Source organism: Excalfactoria chinensis, chromosome 2 (genome assembly GCF_039878825.1).
Source record: "Excalfactoria chinensis isolate bCotChi1 chromosome 2, bCotChi1.hap2, whole genome shotgun sequence".
NCBI classification, from domain to species: domain Eukaryota; kingdom Metazoa; phylum Chordata; class Aves; order Galliformes; family Phasianidae; genus Excalfactoria; species Excalfactoria chinensis.
Genome location: NC_092826.1, coordinates 113,350,369 through 113,370,774, shown reverse-complemented (window position 1 = coordinate 113,370,774; position 20,406 = coordinate 113,350,369). Strand labels below are relative to the sequence as shown.

Sequence of the window (20,406 nt, the reverse complement as noted above, 5' to 3'; positions counted from 1 at the left end):
CAGGTGTAGAACAGCATTAAAGGTAAGTTTTCATGAATTCAAAAATTGGGCAGAGACTTGTGCAAGCGCTACCAGTCCTGTTCTTTACCTTACTCGCTGCGCTGCTCACAACTCACCTCATCACCAGCCTCCTTTTCTTTTGCTAAACAACTTCAGAACTGTTATTTGCACACAGAACAAGTATATATTATACAGTTCAATTACACATGGTAGGCTATTGGTTTGCGTCTATCAGCTAAGCAGAACACTGACAGCTGTGTAGACATCTCAGCTGATACTAAAAGCAGTCTTGTCGGCAGTTTTGATCTTAAAGTAAATACACTGAAAAACTTAGCTCTAATTAGGCTTAAAGGCAGATACAATTTTCTGGAACGAACACAAAATGAATGCTGCTGATAACACCATCTTTGCAAAATATCTTGTTTGGTTTGCCTTCAGTAGGCAGCATTTCCAAGATAAAATATTCTTACTCACAAGTGATATATTCCTGCTGTTTGCGTGTTGACAAAAACCTGCACTTTGTATTTTAAGTGGTGCGCTATGCTTCATTAATAGGAAAGCATCCCCCTGAATCACAGACATATTAGCTGAGCTCCAAGTGACCTAATTCATTTTTAATATTTCAGAGTTGGTTAAAAGCTGAAACAAGAGATCACTAACACGGCTCCGACACCCCCACCATGAATCAAAAGATGTAGGGAAAAGGTCATGTGCTTACTAACTGGCACCCAACCAAATTCATCACTCTAAAATGAGAGAAGACCACATTTCCCATTATGCTTCTCCCTTTGTAAGAGCATCCATCAACTTGCAAGATATCAACAAGCCGAATTTATTTATATGCATGTCCCCTAATAAAAGGTCAGAGATGCAAGAAAGAAGAAATAAGCACTGCAGCCTTTGTGTAAGCAAGAAGCCTTTCCTTCCCTTTAAAGCAGCAGCCTTTGAAGACCAAAAGGAGAAACAATTCCCAACCACATAAAGAAACTAACAAGTCCCTTATATGGCTAAGAATCGCAATGCCTTCCCCACCCCACCCCCGACCCCACAGTTGGAAAAATTATAACAAGAGGGGAAAAATAGAGCAAACTTTAAAAAGGCAGTTCTCTGAGCACCAGGGAATTCACACAGGCACATCGTTCCAGCTTTAAGAACTGCTAGATACTTTCTTCTTGAAAGAGAAGGAGGACATTACACCAGGTGAGTCCCTGAAAACCGGATTTTAACTCTCCTGCTGTAACTATGGATACCCAGTCTTCAGACCCTTTTGTGATGTAGTGGTACACCCAGCTCCCTTATCTCTTCCTCTTGAAAATGCCTCCAGCTGAAGTCCCCTCCATTTCTCCTTTTGTGGCTCTCCATCGCACCACCACAAGGTTTTGCCAGCTGCGTCCTTATGTCCATACCAGTCCCCTGCTCTCACTGCCTCACAGCACCTGTATCCTCAGTTTGTCTCTCACCCTCCAGAAAGCCTTAAGCAAAGGTTACCAGCTTCTCATCCAGGAAGCCAACTCTGTAACAGTGTGTTTTGTATTGGATAACCAGAGTGCTTCTTGCAAACAGGTTAAATGGGCACTGCGTCAGCCTGTCCTGCACCTTGAAGTGAAGCATTTAAGTGCACCTTTAGGATTTAATCTATTAATGCCAACTCACAAAATAAAAACAAATTGCAGCTTGATTTAACCTGGGGATACAAATCTGCTCAACGACTTTCCAACTTGGATAACTTTGAATTACAGAGAACTGACATCACTTCCACTACATGACAGCCTATAAATTGACACCAACCACATGGCACCATCCATAAAAACATGTGTCAAGGAGACACCAACAAGGAACAAAACATCAGAGAGCTTTACATCGTAAACATGCAATCATATGTGTCTTCTGGCTCCTACTACGATCTCTATAGATCGTGTGGTTTATTTCGTTCATTTGCATCTGAATCAAGTCAATTCAATTAGCAGAGGAGTCCTTATAGAAAATCTGTCCAAACAATTTAATCTGCATAAATTACTAGAAATAAAATAAAAATATTTATTTATTTAAGATAAATGGCTATGTTTAATAAGCGGGAAGGAAATTTATTCCCACCACTGTCACAAGCAATCAAGTACAGAAACAAACAAGAAAAAAAGAAAAAAATATTTGCATCCGTAAGTATGAAAAAAAATGATCTCTCTTACTTGACAAAGTCAGGCCTGAAAATTCTCTCAGCTAATAAAAACCTCTAGAAGAGATTAGCCTTTAATGTAAAGCAGCGATCAAAAAGACAGCGTGGTAAAGGAATTCAGCTGGACCTTCTAATGTGGGACTACAGATACAGCAAGTAACCTTTGCTTCACTTCTTCATTTAGAACCTTTGCATTGTCAGGAAAGACCTACAGAGAAAAAAAACTGACTTGTTTCAAATTTCCAACAAGCCTTGCAGCATTTTTACCTCAAGAACAATACAAATAAAAGCAAAACAAGTCCTTGGGTTTATTCTTACTTTTTGTGGAATAACCATGTTCACTCTCATGCAGAAATTGCTGATGTTCACTACAGGCACCAGGCTCCATGTCAGACATCTCATATGACTCAATGAAACTTCTGCTACGTATAAATCATATCTCAATGTGGCAGAGAGAGACAAATAAAGACAGAATGAGCAGAAAACCATGGGGGGGGGCGGGGGGGGGGGAACCTGCTGTAATAATATAAATTAGGATAAACATAAACAGCACTGAAATATATATATATATATATATAGCCACAGGAAACCCAAAACACACCAGATTTTTAAAACATCAGATACGTCCCTGCTCATTTGTACAACATAGCACAACATAGCATCATTTTGACAGTTCTTGTTTCTTTTCTAATCCGTATTTTTTTAAAATAACAAACAACAACAATAACACAACTCCGTATGTTCAGTTGTCCTGGTTTTCACCCCAGAGAATAGCATGTGCTTTGCGGAACTGATTCCGCATTACTGAGGACAACTTTGAAGTCCTTTCATTTTTTAAGGGAAGCAGAACAGACCTGTATGACTGTAATTTCTATTCAGAAATACCAGCGTTAATCAACTACATGAAATATTAGTAATATTCTGCATATTGGAAATATTCTGCATGAGCAAGCACAGCTCTCAGGAGGATGCACTGCACAGTGAGAGCAGCTCTCACAGTGAAAAAGTTTAGGAGTAAACTCCCTTCCAACACTCAACACCGCCCATAGGAGTGGGAAAGCTATTGCGAAACAGCATTACGTAAAGACTCACAACATACGCACTGACAGTATCTGTGCAAATCGCTGCTCTCAGCCTCCCTTCTTTGCCCATCTGCAGTCTTTGGTATGGAACAACTATATCATAAAAGCTCTTATTCACACATGCTTTTGATATTACACTATTTAATCACATACAGCTGTAGCTGATGAGACTGTTACAAAACACAATTTTAATGCAGCACTGGAAGCAAGTTCTGGAGACACATCAACCATTTTTCCCTCTACATAAAATTCTAACATTAAAAGACTTCTCTTCAAGAAAAACAAAACAAAACAAATTTATAAGAACAGCCAACTCATTCTTTAAAATCTGCTTCTCTTCCTGGACACTCTGGAATGGACTTGTTTGCAAGTGAACTTGAAGTCTCTGTCCGGAGTATAGATAGCGACAAACCTACTTCCCCACACCAGAAAAAAAAAAGAAAAGAAAAAAAAAATAGCAATTAAAAAGCTCTGCTTGAAATTACATGCAGAAAGAATGCTATTCAGGCTACTTAACAGCAAGACCTGAAATGAACTCAGGCATCCTGCTTGGAACATGTCTTTTCTTATCTACTTCTTAATACACGGAAATTTAGGAGCTAGCAGCCTGACCATTTTTACAATGACACTTGAATTCAAGTACAAATACACCATCACGCAAACTCCGAAAGCCCACGGGCGTTAAAAAAATCAAGTCAGTAATTTGGAAGGGCGCCTTGTCTCGACTATTCTACATTACAGCAAGCTCCGGGTGTTAACAGATACAGTAGCACATACGTAGCCTAATCTGACCAATGCTTGTAACTTAAGAATCTCCCTATGGAAGTAATGCATATTCTTGCAAGGTAAACCTGCATGGCACGCAGGAATACGAATGCTCAAAAAAGCTAAATAATTGGAATATTTGGATATTGTTTTCCCACCTTTTGTGTTTCAACAAAACCATACTGAGAAACCACATGAAAGGAAGACCAACAAAGAGATTCAAAGTTATCTCAATATACATTAACACAACCATTGCAGAAACAGGAACATTTTTATTCACGCATGACAAACAGTAATGAGAAATGAACAAGTTCATATATTTATGTGTTTTCCAGAAGATCACCGCTTTTACATTCCTTATTGTTTAAAGCAACTGGCAAAAACACTAGGATTGGGTATTAATGCTTTTGCCAAAATTACGACTAGCCTTACACATTTTTAACTTCAACAAACCCACGAGCCCTTAAGGCAGCTCTTGGAGGCACTGAAAACACGACACACCACACTGAATCCAATGAGGGCTCAGCGCAAATCAACTTCATTCCTCGAAATGCACTCCTCTATTTGCAAGTGTTTGCCTCCACTCTGGCACTATCACATGGGCTCCAGCAAGACTTTTGAGCTCTGGCGGCAATCCAAGCTGCAGATGGTTGGAAATGCAGCCTGAAATCAGTGTGTGGTTGATGAATTACTCCTTACACCTGACCCCTGCTTCACACCAGGCCCCGAGCACCACCAGCCCAAGGAGGCCTGTCAGGCAGCGCCAGAGCTGGAACGCTCTCTTCAAGGCCTTCTGCGGGACCAGATGGCCGAGAGCAGGGAACGCCGTAAACTCGCTAAGCAGAAACACGAGCGACAAAAAAGCACAGGATTGGTAGGTATGAGGTGAAGAGAGGAGAGAGCTTCGTGCCGATTCCAAAAATACACTTTCTAAAAGCGGCCGGTGGAGCATGCAGGGAGGCGGCCTGGTGGCGTGCGGCTGAACGAGGTCCCTGCTCCCCGTGTGCCAAAGAATGCCCTAAAAAAAGGAAAAGAGGAAGCGAAACAAAACAGAGGACTTCATCCAAACGCACACACCCAAACGTGCACTCACAAAGCAACTTTCTGGAGTTGAAGCACAGCTGGGTACACCTGTTTGCATTCCCCAGCTGGTTGCTCTTCAGGTGGGGCAGGTCCCTGCCGTGCCACGGCCACGCTCATTCAGCCCCTCCTGCCTGCAGGCTGGGCCGCACTCTTCTCACACCCGCGAAGAAAGGACTGTATTCACATAGGCGTTGGGAAACTGCACTTGTGAACACAGACAGAAGCCAAGTGTGCATTGGGCGTATCGGGATTAACACACATTGTGGGGACAGCTGATGCTATCTCCCTGTTGCGGGTATTTCAGCCTCCTCTTTAGGCAGGAAAGTCAACACAGTAAGAGTTAAACTCCCAACCCAAGCCATGACTAATAGATAGGAAATATCTGGAGAATGCATGAAAGCAAATCACACAGAAATAGCTGCTAATTGGCATATTTTTACCCCAAAAGCAAGTACAGTGATCATAAAACAAGCAATTCCTGTCTGCAGGTAACTGTGACACTCTCTCCTTCCTACCCTCATGATTCAGGGTTTTTCTGTAGGCTGCTGAGCGGGCTTCCTCAGCACTAGGTCTAATCATAAGCTGCAGAGGACAAAGATAAAACATTGCGTCTACTAAATTAAAGAGGCTCTTTCAAACACATTCAGATAGTTTAGAGTGTTTTTTTTTTCCCTCTTCAAATCATTACATGAAAGTTAACATTGCTCAGTTTTGCTTTTCCATTGTGTGAAAGGGCAAAAAGAAAAGAATTTGCTTTGGCAAGCAAGAAACTAAAGAAATACAATTGGACCTCAATGCAAGATTTTTCATCTCGTTATCACTTTACACGTGACCATTCACAACACACTGCTGTAAACCAATTGCTTGAGAAGTCGTGCCATCAGTGAGGATGCAGCTAATTAAATGTATTTAACAGCTCAAAATCTAATGCAAAGTTGCTGTAGGTTTTCATCAAGTATTGCCTCCTTGCAATATTCTTTGCAGCGAGACCGTATGACTATCTTTAACTTACAAGAGTAAAAAGTACATATATATATATATATATGTTCCTTTTGAAGTAAACTCCGAGCAAGATGCCCCACTCTCAGCCTGGAGAAGTTCAAACATCATACTTCCAAACTGCTGTTGTCAGACAGCAACAGGACAAAAATAAGGTTCTATATTTCCTCCAACTCAGTGCTTGTCCTTAGGAGACATACTGAATTCCTTGCTATTGTCTCACAAATTGGCCTACTCTGCCCCTCTTTTTTTCTTTTTTTTTTCAGTTTTGGATGACGTGGAGTTTGTCTAAACCTGCAACTGAAGTCATAGCTTCAGTGGTGGCATCTGCTAATTAAGAAGCGTGAGTAAACCGAATAATAAGAGTGCGTGCTTCATGTTGCAGAAAAGGCCACAAAACACTTTAAGAACTCAAATCAATCAAACAAACATATGGAATCCATTTCTTCCTATTTATAATCCCATTACCCGTATAGCTATTCATTTACACCATTTCAGCATAACAATGTGCTAGCTATGTTGGAAGATACAAACACAGATTGTAGACTCAGATCTTAGGCAGCTCCGTGCTCCCCCAAGAGAAGGACGTGGTTCACAGTAACGCAGCGCTTCTCAGAGAGCAACTGAGACAACTTCACAAAACAGGCACAGCACAACGCGGCGCTTCACCCAGACATGCCAGGGAGCAGAGATCTCAGAACTTTACCACACTGCCTCAGTGCTTCACAAGCTGTACACAAATGGCACAAGAAATCCTAGAATCTCGCCTTTAATTGCAAATGGATGCATCCCTCCCTCCCTCCCTGCCCCCCCCCCACCTCAGCACGCATGACTGTGAACATGAAAAGATATTCTTTCTGAAGAGATGAATCCTACCACGTTTGGTACAAAGAAGAGTTTTGGAAAAATAAAAAGTTGAAGCTCACAGTACAATTGGAGTCACTCAGGGGCTTATTAATATGAGTTTCTCAAACAGGCATGATAAAAGATACAGCTCTCCGCCACAATGTTATTTGATTACCCGAATATTAGCTTTAGACACACAATGGGTCTAACTGCTTTAAAATGTCCCAGAAGCTGATGGCTAGCTTCAAGGTAACAAAATCCAGATGCTGCCTGTCTGCGCTGCTCCAAACTCTCAGGGTCTACAGAGGAGGAAAAACTCCTACACGCGTCTCCATATATGCATGTGTGTATGTGTTTATTATTTAGGTTTTACACACGCACTTTGCACAGCGCAAGGGAAAAAAAGAAAACTAGCATCATATAGACCGTACTACTCATTTGCAGTGTTACCTGTCCTTGCAGTAATGTGTGCGGAGACGGTCACACGTGACTTTTCACCAGGTTGATAATTTTATATACCAGCTATTAAAAGGGCATTTAATTTAGCTGTTCCTTACTGTGGGTTTTTCTTTTTTTTAACCCAATGCTTATTAAAAAAAAAAAAAAAAAAAAAAAAAAAAAAAAATGTTGCTATTTTAAGCTGAAATGCAAGGTTTATTTCCTTAAAAAGCTTATTTTATGAAGTTAAAAATAGAAAGAGCAAAAAAGAGGAGGAAAAAAGGACTGACAAAATGTAAGCTACGTGAGTAAAAGGCATGGAATGTCCAATATTTCTCCTCCAATACTCGAGGCTATTGTTCTTTCAAAAAAAACACCATCAATTGTTTCATGTCCTTGGCTTGCCACGTTTTGAGGAATAGCATCAGCCTGCATCCCCCAATCCCCCAAACAGTTAAAGCTATGGGCAATATCGCATACGAGCTAGTGAGGGGCTGCTGCTGCAACAGCAACAATACACACTAAATGGTCACAAAGGTAAAATGCAATTTGGATCGACCTTGAAAGAAAAAGGAGGAGGAAAAAAAAAAAAAAAAAAAAAAAAAAAAGAATAAATAAATAAATAAAAGCAATAAAAATCACTCCAATATAAAATTAAGAAGAGGTTAAGTTTTATATAAAAACCTGCACAACACAACGAAAGAAAGAGCAAACAAACGAGGGGTAACCCTGTGACAAATTACAGGCTGTAATCATATTGAGTGGCTCTGGTGTCATCACGACTCAGAGCAGCCCGATTCCCAGTTTTGACAATTAGTTAATTTATATCATGCAGCAGTCTGGCCATAAATGTTAACGGGAGAGTAATTTCATTAACGGGGCAATATAACTCCACCATCAGAGCAGCGAGCAGACCAATGTGCTTCAGAGTCTGCACAGTCAGCCCCCCCTCGGCACCTCACACACGCAGGCACACGTCAAAGGTCCCATGTGTTAAATCTACCACGTGTGTAAGCGGGGGCAGAGGCATGTCTGTGTGCCCTGGCTATTATTTTTCCACAAAAATGGGTGCTGCTTTAGTGACTGAAACTGTGGCTGTGAGGTTATGCTCACAAGCAGTCTTTTTTTTGTTGTTGCTTTTTTACTATTATTTTATTATTATTATTATTATTCTAACGTGGTTTGCAAACTTTAGCTTTAGGGATCTCTTCTATTACCATCACTCAGTCACTCAGGAAATCTTTTCAGCAAGCAGACTGCTCCACAATGACATTATGACATTACTGAAACGAGGCTTTAATTAACCAACTCATGGCCAGGTAGCAGCAACCTCGCTCAGCCCCTGTCGAGGACACAGGCCTGCTCTCTGGTCCACTGGCATTTTTACAACTGGGAAGAAAGACAGAAAAGAAAAGAGCCCTTGAGCAGATACACACTCTGAAAGTAGCTGCCCTCTATTTTCAGACCTTCTTAGCGCAGCAGAGTGCGGCCGTCTCACCCTCGCCATGCAATGAGATACTGAAAGCAGCGCAACCCACTGCCACCAACTCCACCAGATCTGCAGGCGGCAGCTCTTCGTCCACCCCAGCCCTTACAGCATCTTTCACACAGCTGATTAAAAGTTTGAGCTCCACAGACAGCTCTTCTAATGGCAAAACACCTCTGAGCTCCAAATGGACTGGACGGATCACTGGAAGAGCCCCCAAAAAAGCCCTCCATGCTTGATGCTGTCCAGAGCAGCCCTCACCCTATGCCACAATAAACACGCTACCTGCCTGGCTTCGTGATAGCGTTCAGACCAAACAATAAAAGAACTGGCCGAGGCACACGGCCCTTGAAAAAAAAAAAAAAAAAAAGAAGAAGAAAAGAAACGAAAAGAAAGAAAGAAAGAAAATGAGAATAAATCAGTAAAGCCAACACAGGCAACGACCTTCCTGCCGCCCTCAGCTTGCTGCCCCCCAGCCTGGGAAGTGAGGGGCAGGCAATGGGGTGAGCCCACAGCCCCTACCCTCCACAGCGCCCGCCGCCCTACCTTAGTTTGGAGATAGTGGGGGTAGTAGTAGGTGTACTGGGGGTACATTGGCTGCTGGTCCAGGCGTTTGCCCATGTAGCTGGAGTCCTTCTGGCTGGCGCAGGGAACTCGGCGGCAGGGTGTAGTGCCCCAGGGCCTTTCTTCCTCTCACGCCGCTATTCCTGACAGTGCGGGCTACAGCGGAGCTGGCTGCCGAGACTTCCTCGCCGTCTGCCGCCCGCTACTTCCAGCGCAGCCCAAATCGCACAGGCGCGGACATCGATGTGCGTGCGACTGTGGGGGGTGGGGGTGGCAGCCCCTATCCGCTGCCCGCTGCGTGACTCCGCGCTGCCGTGCCCGGCCGGGAGCGTCCTGCGAGCGGAGACAGTGCAACTCCACACCACCGCCCGCTCAGCTCGTTCGCTCTCCTCGTCCTCTCCCCGTTCTCGAGCCCTCCCCTCTTCACGCTCCCCACCCACCCCCCTTAAAAAAAAAAAAAAAAAAAGAAAAAGAAAAAAAAAAAGAAAAAAAAAAGGAAAAAAAAAAGAAAAAAAAAGGAAAAGGAAAAAAAAAAAAAAAAAAAAAAAAAGGAAAAATAAAAGGGAAAAAAAAAAAGAAAAGAAAAAAAAAGGGGGGGGGAGGGAAGAGCCTTCCCCAGCCTAGTTGCCGCTGCCTCCCTCACGGAGTGACATGGTGCTCGGGGCTCGTCCTGTCTTTCATTCAAACCCCCTCCGCGCCGCGCCGCCGGTGGGAGGGACCTCGGCGCGCCTCTCCCCCGGGAGGGCCGGCACAGGCCCCGCCACCGCCCCGCGCCCCCGCCCCCCGCGGCTGCCCTGGGACACGGGGATCGGGGGTTCCCCGCGCCGCGGCCGCGTGTCCGTGGGGTGATTCGAACGCCGCAGCCGAAGGTCGCGGAGCCGCGGCGCTGAACGGGGAGGGCGTCGTCTTGCCGCCGCCGCCACCACCCCGCCTCCGCATCCTCTCCTAAACGGCTCCGTGCCGTCACGCAGCACTTCCTCGAGAGGCCGGGGGGCGACCCGGGGCCAGACATATTAAATATATACTTTGTTACGGCGCTTATATAAGACTTGCTTATTGAAAGTTGGAACAAAATGGAGGAAGAGGGTAAAGAGGAAACTCCTTCCCTCCCGACCCCGGGTGCCTCGGGAGCACACGGAGCACAGAAGTTACCCGCAGGCCCCGCCGCCCCTCGGGACCCGACGAACCGTAGGCGCGCACACAGCGGGCGGCCCAGCTGAGGGCACGGCGGGGCACCGTGCGCGGTGCGAACGCACACCTGCGGGCATCGCGGCCGCGTGGGCCGCTGATAACGCCGGGCCTGGAGAGCACAGAGTAAATCACAGCAAGAAAAGTGTGTGAGGAACAAAATGTTTCCTCTTGTATGCAAACCCCTGCATTTCTCTTTTTCAACAACAGCAACAACAAAAATCGCTTATTCCTTCAGCGCGTCATCAGATTCCTGGGCCTTTTTACAGTGCCTTCAACTATTTATAAATTTGGGGGGAAAAGCGTGGGGTGGTGGTTTCTTTTTGTTTCTATTTCAATCGCTGGTAGTATTGCAGCAGGATTGTCAGCTGCTGTATTATCAACCAAATTGCTTCAGAAAAAAGAAAAAAAAAATTATAAAAAGAATTTCTTTAAAGGGACTCTTCTCAAGGCTGGGAGAGCTAAAATTGAACTTGCCAGCTGTGTTTTGGTTTGTGGCACGTGCTTGCACATGACAGGAACATGGAAGTATCACGCTTCACGCTGGGCAGCTCGCTGTTCATGTCAGCAGAGGGTTTTGTTGTGGATTCCTTTAGCTGCCCCACAATCAACAGACAAAAGGAAACAGCAGAAGGAAATAGGCAGCACGGGAAGCAATGGTGCACCCAAAGCACTGCCTGCAGGACACTGAGGTTTCATTACCAAGTAATATTCAGGTACCTGCCCACACAGCAGGAACAACGAAGTGCCACACTCACACAAGTGTCTGACCCTTGTTTCAAGAGAGAAACTTTTGGGGAATCCATTCTCTGTTCTCAGTGCACAGTGCCCATCTTGAGGAGCACTGCAGAGCACAGCCACCACCCAGCTTCACAGCCTGCAGGTACATACTCAGAAGAAAGACCCCAGCTGAGCAAACCGCTATTTGTCCTGCAGTCTGGGCTAGTCCCACATAAGTTGGAAGCAGGGGCAAAAGTCAGAAGGCAGACAGAAACAGTCAGAGAAGACTTGTATTTCCAGCTCCCAGCCCTGTGCTTATTTGCTCCTTCTGCTCAGTTTTAAATCCACTGCCTCTCCCAACAGTATGTGATCCTCCAGCAATACTCCAGCTTATGCTCCTTTCTCTCCCACCACCTCCCCAAGGCGGTCAATTGACACTTGGAGGGTTTGTAGCTATAGGGCCGAGCAGGGATTGCTTGGCAGAGCGTTGTGGTTTCGGCATGACAAGATTTGGGTTGCTCTTCAAGCTATTTCTCCCTCACCTTACTCCTCCCTAAGAACATTAACACAGTTTTTCTTCCTAAGTGGTTAAGTCTTAGAAAAGGATGTAACCAAATATGAGAGAAGAAATAACCCATGTGGAGTATGGGGTGAAATGAAAAACAAAAATACCAAGGAAGTACAGAAACTGTGCACACTGACTGAAAGCTCTATTTGAACATGCAAAGTTTTCTGTGGCCATCATGTTGTGACAGGAAGAACTATTCTATCTCACCTGACTGCTGCAAGCATTTCATATCATGCTATAAGATTTCAGCACAAGATTTCCACGCGTGCCCCACTGCATGTCTGACCTGTTGTACCAAGTTTCCCAATTAGGAATGCATTAGGGGGTGCAAGAGAAGTTGGTCTGTTCTTGTGGATGTTAAGCTGGACATGAGCCAGCAGTGTGGCCTTTCAGCCCAGAAAGTCGACTGTATCCTGGGCTGCATCAGAAGAAGCATGGCCAGCAGGGCAAGGAAAGTGATCCTGCCCGACTGCTCTGCACTGGTGAGGCCTCATGTGGAGTACTGTGTCCAGATGTGAAGTCCTTAGTGCAGGAGAGACATGAACCTGTTCGAGCACATCCAAAGGAGGGTCACACAAATGGTCCAAAGGATGGAGCACCTCTTCTACGAGGATAGGCAGAGAGCCTGGAGAAGAGAAGGCTCTGAGAAGACCTGAGAGCATCCTTTCAGTGTCTAAAAGGTGAGGGGTTGTAGAAAAGAAGGAAACAGACTCTTTAGAGGAGTCTATTGTGATAGGACAAGAGTAAATGATTTCATACTAAAAGAGAGGAGATTTAAACTGGATAAAAGAATAAAAGTTTTTTTTTACAATATGGGTATTGAGGCACTGGAACAAGTTGCCCGTATTGGTGGTGGATGCCCCATCCCTGGAGACACTCAAGGTCAGGCTGGATAGGGCTCTGAGCACCCTAATTTAGCTGTAGGCAATCTGTTCATTGCAGGGAGGTTGGTTTAGATGACCTTTAAGGGTCCCTTCCAACTCAAATGGTTCTATGATTGAGTGTATGAGTCTATCATTCTTTGCCCTCACTGAGCCTAAACACGCAGGTGCTTTGAGTTCCCCTTTACACCAGTAATACTGGCAAGGTGCTGAGCACTTGAACCATGCAGCAGAGTCTGCTCATCACCTCACATGATTGAGCCTTCGGAGATGCAAGATAGAGTGAAGCCAGTAAAAATAGAAATTCAATATAGAAGAGTGGGGGGCCAAAGGGAGAAGGCGGGAGGCAATATAGCAGAGCAAAAATGCAAATGAACAGCCACAAAAGCAGATTTAGATAGCACACAGCCTCTGAACAAATGCTAGTGCTGAAAAATGGAAAATTTCCATTTGCAAAATACAGACATCAAAAAGATCATCTGTGACTTGGGAGCACACTGTTTAAATAGAATCCCCTTCATTTTCTGGCCTGTGCATTTGAATAACCGAATCCACTTGCAAACTAAAAGAGCAGTTTGCCTACCGAGTGTTAAGTATAAGTGTTCCTCAAAAGAAAAGACAAGCTGTTCAGTCCCAGCAAGCACCAGCAAGCAAACTTCACAACTTCCCACAACTGGATGCTCGTTATCAACCCTGACCCGGGGGCACTCATGGGAATCCAGCAAGCAAGCCAAGTCCCAGTGCACCTGAAAAGGAATTGCTGCACCGGTGTCACCTGATGTATGGGGAGATTCGCAAGACAGGCGAGCAGTAAGAATCTCTTCGACAGGAAATTTAGAAATGAAATGAAATAAATGGGAACAAATCAACTGTAAACCAGACAGCCAAATACATTTGAAGACAGACACCAAAGGATATTAACTCAGAAACAACCAATGCTGTGGATAAGCAACCTGGAGTTAACTGACAGGAAAAAAAATGAGACCACTTCTCCTGGCAGACTGAAGTAGAGAAATTACATGTTTGGATGTATTTTTACATTTCATGAAATACAGATTTCTTCATTCACAAAAAGAGAGTCAAAAGAAAAACACAGACACCGAGTGGAAAAATGGAATTCAGGGGCCCTTTTTTTAATAAAATACAGTTGTACATACACTCTTTCCTCTTCTCTTACTCCTCCTCCTTTTCATTTTCGTTCCCCTTTCTCTCTACCTTTTCTTTTCATTCCATTTTCCTCTTCCTTTCCCTTTCCTTCATTTATTTTTCCCTTCTCTTCCCCTCTTTCCCTTTCCTTTTTTCCCTTTCCCCTTTTTTTTCCTTTTCCCTTTTCTCTTTCCCCTTTTCCCCCTTTCCCTTTTCCCCTCTTTCCTTTTCCCTTCCTTACCCTTTTCCCCTTTTCTTTTTCCTTTCATTTTTCCCCTTTCCATCTTCCTTTCCCTTGACCATTCCCTTTTTCTTTTTCCTCTTTTCCCTTTTTTTCTTCCTCTCTTTAATACATTTTGTAGCTATTTTATCAAAATAGCTTCTCAAGTCACACATATCTGCATCATGTAACAGTTCAAGCATTTTCTAGCTCCTTGCTCTTGAAAAGCAGTAATACACATTCTAGTAGGGCACAAACTTTTATCAACAATTTCTAAGTCAGGACTAGGGAAAATTCTTTCGTTCAGCAGCAGCAGTACAGCTGCCATCACTTAGAGCAATATAGTAGTCTAAGGAAAAAAAAGCAGCAACGATTATCTTGGGCTTATATTTTTGACACTGTCTCTCTGCTTTTATTCTCTCTATTTACTCATTAAAGCTAGTTTCAAAGGAGACCATGGTGATGCTTGACAGCTTGTTTACAATGGGTTACAAGAGGAATACTGATTTTATTTCTAGATCTGTCAGCTCCTTCAGTCCTGATACTTTAAAACTACATTGATGAACACCGTATCTTGCTACTTGTTAGTTAATTTATCAGGTTCATTTGCCTAAGGATAATTAACTCAATTTCTTTCAAGCAATATATCCTGGTGCAACCAGGATCAGATGCAGTAGGCATAGAGGAGGTGGAGAAAAAAAGACACTGGGGAACAAAACAGCATTGCAACAATAGAATTAGGTACCTCTCTGAAGTGGGGGGCACCACAGTTTCCAAACCCTTCCTGGAGTCCCAGAAGGAGAGACCCCAGTCTGGTCCTGCTCCCCAAGCAGCATCTGGCTGTGGCAATTGCAGTTGGAGCTGCAAGCAGGTGAGATTTTGGACAATAGCATAGGTTTGACACATAACTACCATAAAATATAATCATTTTTCATCTTATCATCTTCCAGATTAATAGTGTAGTTCAGATGTTTCCACTGGTTGACATTTAAAGGTCCAATCCTAAAGGATGTCATCAGTGACAGAGCGGAAAATTTCAGGAAAAACAGTGAACGTTCACTGATAGCAAATTGTTTGCGTTTTCCATTTGATACAATCTTTTGCTTGCACGAGCAAATGAAACCAGCAGCCAGTTGTACAGACAGTCCAACATAATATGTTGCAGTTCTCTTTCTGCAGATGTTAATGGACACAACCACAATAAATATAGTAGGAGGGTGGTCAATCCCTGGAACAGGCTCCCCAGGGAAGTGGTCACAGCTCTGAGCCTTCCAGAGTTCAAGGAGCAGCTGGACAATGTTTTCAGACACAGGGTTTGAATTTGGGGTATTTTTGTCTGTAGCCAAGAGTTGTACTCCACGATGCTTTTGGTCTCGACTCAGGATATTCTGTGATTCTAAATAATGTTGCCTCTATCATTTGTCTACAGCCTGCTTCATATCTTCAGAAGCCTTGAATGCGTTGATTTGTTCTGTGATGTGGAAGAGAACTAAGTGGCACAACTGACCAATGGCAGTGTCCAAAGTTATCACAACAACTGGTGGTTGTCTGTCCTCACCACCATCGAGATACAGTGAAGGCCAAAGCAAATATGATCAGAAGGTAAGGACTGGTGCTTCCTCAGTGCTGGAGGAAATTAATGAGTGCAAAAAGGGGTCCAATGGCAGAGAAATGCAGCGTGGAAACATGGGAGAATAATACAGTATGTAGTGTCCTACTGCTGCACCCTTAAATAGGACCCACATCAATCACTGAAGGCATTCAGAAAACACCAGGATTTCACACAGGTTAGAAGACATGCCTTTCAAAGTCTGTATTTTCTACAGCCGCTCCACATCAAAGGCAGTAAATATTGAGCCTGTTCTTCAGTCTATACTCTTAATATAAAAAGGGCAAGTTTTTTATGCCCCTAAACAGCAGCAGGAGTAACCAAGGCCATTTTGCTACTGAAGCACATTAACTTGATGCTACCAGCATTGCAAGGGGCACAATTTCAGAGAGCAAATTCTTCACTTCCCACCTTCCCCCCTCCAATGTCCTGCTTACTAGACGCCTTCTCCACCCCTCTGTTTACTTAATATCAGATCGTAATCAGGAAACGCGAGCTTTTTTCTTGAGGAAGTTTATTTCTGAAGGTAATGGAGAGACGTAAATATGCCGCCTGTTTACTGATGCTCATAAACACATAAGAACACAGACAATTAATTGTCACTGAGAGAGTTCCAGTGAATATGGAAAATCCTAGCTTTTTAGGGCATGTTTAAATGAATTTTCACCCATCACGTACTGAATTACTTAGTGAGATATTAATTTTGTGCTCCAACTGAGGGTAATCACAGAACAAACCAGCATTATTCACACTGCTCTCTGAAACTGCAGCGAGGGTAAGCTTAAGAACAAAGGCCAGTGGGAGTCGAGCCTCTTGACTTGAAAGGAATTATCTCTTCCTCTAATTGAAGCAAGGGCTGTTTTGTTTTGGTATTTCTTTCCTTCCTCTTGCTAAATTTCCAACAGCACTCCTTGGGAGAATGCCTCCTTGCAATGGGCTGTCACGGTTAAAGCCCAGGATCAGCACCTCACTGCATGGGAAAATTCACTGAAATGAATGTACCAGCATCCCTGGCAGCTGGAGTTATAACAGTATAGCTCCTCATGCGGGCATACGCCACTAAGTGGCCCCATGTGCGTAAGCCCAGAAAGTTGAGAGGTCCAAGTCCTGTTTGCTGGTGCTGCCCCTGCCTGGGCCTGTGACCTTGAACAAACCCTTTCTCCACCTCCCTCCTTCCTTGCTCAGTCTTGTGAACTTCAATTGCAATCCTTCTGCAGTTACAGCAATCTCCCACATTTTATAGTATCACAGGGGAACCTCAGTTTTGGTAGGGCACCACAATGGCATATCACCAGAAATCTGTAACAGCATGTGTGAACAGCTTGTTCTTATGCCATCCAGACAGCTGGTGTTAGGTGACTTTCACAGGCTGGGGCATTTTTTTGCATGGGAAAAAGTTAACAATAGGCAAGAACAGAGGGTCATCTCAGGCGAAATTCCTTCACTATCAAATATAGTACTTTCAGCTTTCTCCATAGTTATCCTCCCCAGCATGCCAAGACACATTTCTTCTTGTCTCTTTCATATCTGGCAGGATTTTTTTGTCCACTAAATAACTCTTCATCTAACGCTGGCTGTAAATAAGGCCTGAAGGAGCCTTGGCTAATAAATTCCATTTAATTTGTTAATAGTCCCCTTTCTAAAATGCAGTAAAATTACAGCAATACCCTTGCGATTTAGCCCAGAACTTTATTCAAAAGCATTTGTAAAAATACTGCTTTTCAATTACTACTATTGCAAATTTTATGGTTATGAAGAAATCTCAAAATAAGACTTTTTTTTTTTTTTTTTTTTTTTTTTTTTTTTTTTCTTTCTTTCTTTTGGTTGTTCTAAATTTGATCTTTGATTTAATTTTTTTTTTCATAAGAATCCTGTCTGGACCCAACTGCAGTCAAAGTTCAACCTGAAAAAGGGGAAAAAAAAAATGAAGTCTAAAACAAGTCTGTCTTAAACAAAAATTATTTTTTCCTATATGTGTAGGAAAAGATTGTTTAGGAATTATTCAAAGTACCGGCATTTACATCTGTCTCTAGTGAACTGTGTTCATCGGTTGTTTGGTTTTAATTGAAGTTCATGACTGGGAAAAGCAATTTGCACTTTAGCTTGCCCCAGTAAGCCCTACAGTAATTCATAGTCTATTCAGTCCAAAGTGTTTCATAAATAAACTAAAAACACGGGTTATGAGTAGACGTAATCTTTGGATCCAACAAAATGCTATTCTCCTCCTCCTCACCTAAACACAATTGGGAAGTGAAGTGGCAAGTGCATAAAAACACTTAGTAGATCCTCTAGTGCCTTGTTATCAACATGTAAAGCTTTCCCGTGACACTACAAGAAAAACTGTAAGTGTTCATTAATATGGAACCAAAAGACTGTGCGCAGCTATTCTCAATGGAGGGGGAATTTCCGGCTCTCAAATTGTCCCTTACCCCGATCCAGAGGACAGGTACAGCAAACAGAGAAGTACAGTACTGCGAGACGAGTAGGAAATTCTCTATGTGCAGATAAGCTGGAGACTTGAACCCACTCTCTGTTTTTCAAATCAGTTCATTCTTCTGTAGGAATAATGGCATTTTTTGTAATAGACAGCTTCCATTTACCACAGAACCAATGCAACCTGCCGTGCGAAATCAAACTTTATGTCATGCCAGATTACTGTCCATCATAACCAAAGAAAATGTATTGAGTGGAATATATTTGGCTTTGGAAATCTGTATTTTGTCAGCTGCAGTATAACTCATTGTCCATTAAACAGCACCAAGCCCATTCTAAACAGAGCACACTCTATAAATGTTTAACCTCCCAATCCTATACTTGTCAACTTTCCAGAACAAAAGTCAGGGTGATACCTAACATCTAACAAAAACAGAGACAGGGGTGCCTCTTTCCCATACCAGAAAAATTATTTGGGCAAGAGATCATTTATTTGCTGCAGACAGGCAAATGCTAATTATAGTTCAAATCTTCTCTCTTTTTTCCCCCTCCAGCATTTATTTCTTTGCCCTCCTCCCTTTCTGAATGCATGTCTTCTTCAGCCTTTCCAATCAAATATCTTTTGCCTTCAAAAAAAATCTTATCAAATCTCTACATTCTCCTTCATGTACAAGTTATCAGTTTTGAGAATAATTTGCCTGCTTTCTTTTATGTATTCCAGCTGGAGATTTTAATAAAGCACAGGGACTCAAGGCTACTGTATTTTTATTAAGGGATGGTGGAAACTTTATAATGATTTATATTCACATTCAGCAAATGCTCTTCCCTATTGTTCTACCCTATTCACCTCTGCAAACATCCTATTCCCAAATCCTTTCTACTCTGTAATCCTTCATCCATTTTGTCTCCTCTTCATTCCTGTCCCCACCGAACCCCTGTCTTGCCAACATGAGTACTTTCCTTTTCTTAACCTTTTCTCCTTGTTTTCTTTTTGGTTGCCCTGATTTCTCAGACACTGATGCATTAGACTCCACTGATATTTTCCTACTTATCTCTCAGGTCTTTGAATGTAGAGCCAAAATATTCCTGGGGAGTAAAGGACTCTTTTCTACTTGGAAATCTATCCTGCTAGGTTGCAGGAGAAAGCACTGTATGCCATTAACACCTGAATTCCTGTCAGTTGAGGTACCTCAGCAGGCTTGAGGAGAAAGCTGGGAAGTTTAAAATATAGTGGAAGTTGAGGATATTAAGTTCATTCACAGGGGAAGAACTGGGTCTGACAAACTGAAGAGCCTATCATTTTCACCTCCTCCTGAGTTATTTTCAATAAAACAATATAAAGAAGTTTCTGCTCAGTAGAAATATATTCTCCTAACAAGTGCAAGTTGCACATCCTTGACATCAATGTACTTATCTTTTCACAATCCCACAGCAGTAAAATATATCATTTTAAAATGTAAAAGTAATTTTGCCAAAGATTTCTCACCTTATATATAACAGTGTAAGAATGATGAGAAGAAAACACACTGAGGGAGTATGAACAAAATATTAACCTTTTGATACAGTTTTCTAACTAAAATACTGTCACAAATTCTGCTTGCAGATAATTTGTGGTTGGGCCATTTGGTACATTCCCACAAAGCAAAGATTGGTATATTTTGTTCTGTTAAGAATTTGTAGTAGAAAACAAAGAAACCAACAAACAAAAAACCCAGCCCAAAAACCTATTTCATTTAAGTTTGGAGTTTTAGCATTAGAGACATTTTTGTGCCCATAATCTTATTTGAACATTTTACCAGAAGGGTCTAGAGCATTCTGTCACTGTGATTATTTGACATTTCCCATTTCAGTTAACTTCTACTTTTACCTTTTGAGTTGAATATTTTCATCCTTTATGTCATTTCCTCTTACCATGAGGCTGAGAAATTTCAGTCAAACTATTTATCATTTTTGTTTCTCAAGGAAGTGAGAACTCAAAGGGTGAGTCTTTCTGCTAGGGATGTGTCTTTTGCCTATTTTGACAAAATCATCGAAATGTGGACATATGGGATTCCCTGTGTGCACAAAAAATAGATCCCCAGTGCTTCTGTACATATTCCCCTGGGAGCTTGCACAGAGCTCTGTTTGCAGTGGGAAGGGCACTTGCCACCTTCTTAGCTGTAGGGAGCACAAGTGGGATGCAGAGGCACCCAAGGAATGATGTGC

General features: G+C 42.8%; 1 protein-coding gene across 4 annotated transcripts in view; it reads right to left on the bottom strand.

The window, feature by feature from the left end:
* The window catches only part of RBMS3 (RNA binding motif single stranded interacting protein 3), a 678,871-nt gene that overhangs the window by 419,346 nt on the left and 239,119 nt on the right, over positions 1-20,406 (bottom strand). For 2 of the 4 annotated variants that reach the window (XM_072330497.1, XM_072330498.1), the window contains exon 1: positions 9,419-9,883. The exons of 1 other annotated variant lie outside the window; for it this stretch is intronic. In XM_072330497.1, coding sequence (XP_072186598.1) covers positions 9,419-9,493 — 75 coding nt within the window. In that variant the 5' untranslated portion in view covers positions 9,494-9,883. Of the gene's footprint in view, positions 1-9,418; positions 9,884-20,406 lie in introns of those variants that run through there. One more of the 4 variants, XM_072330501.1, reaches the window with a different exon arrangement.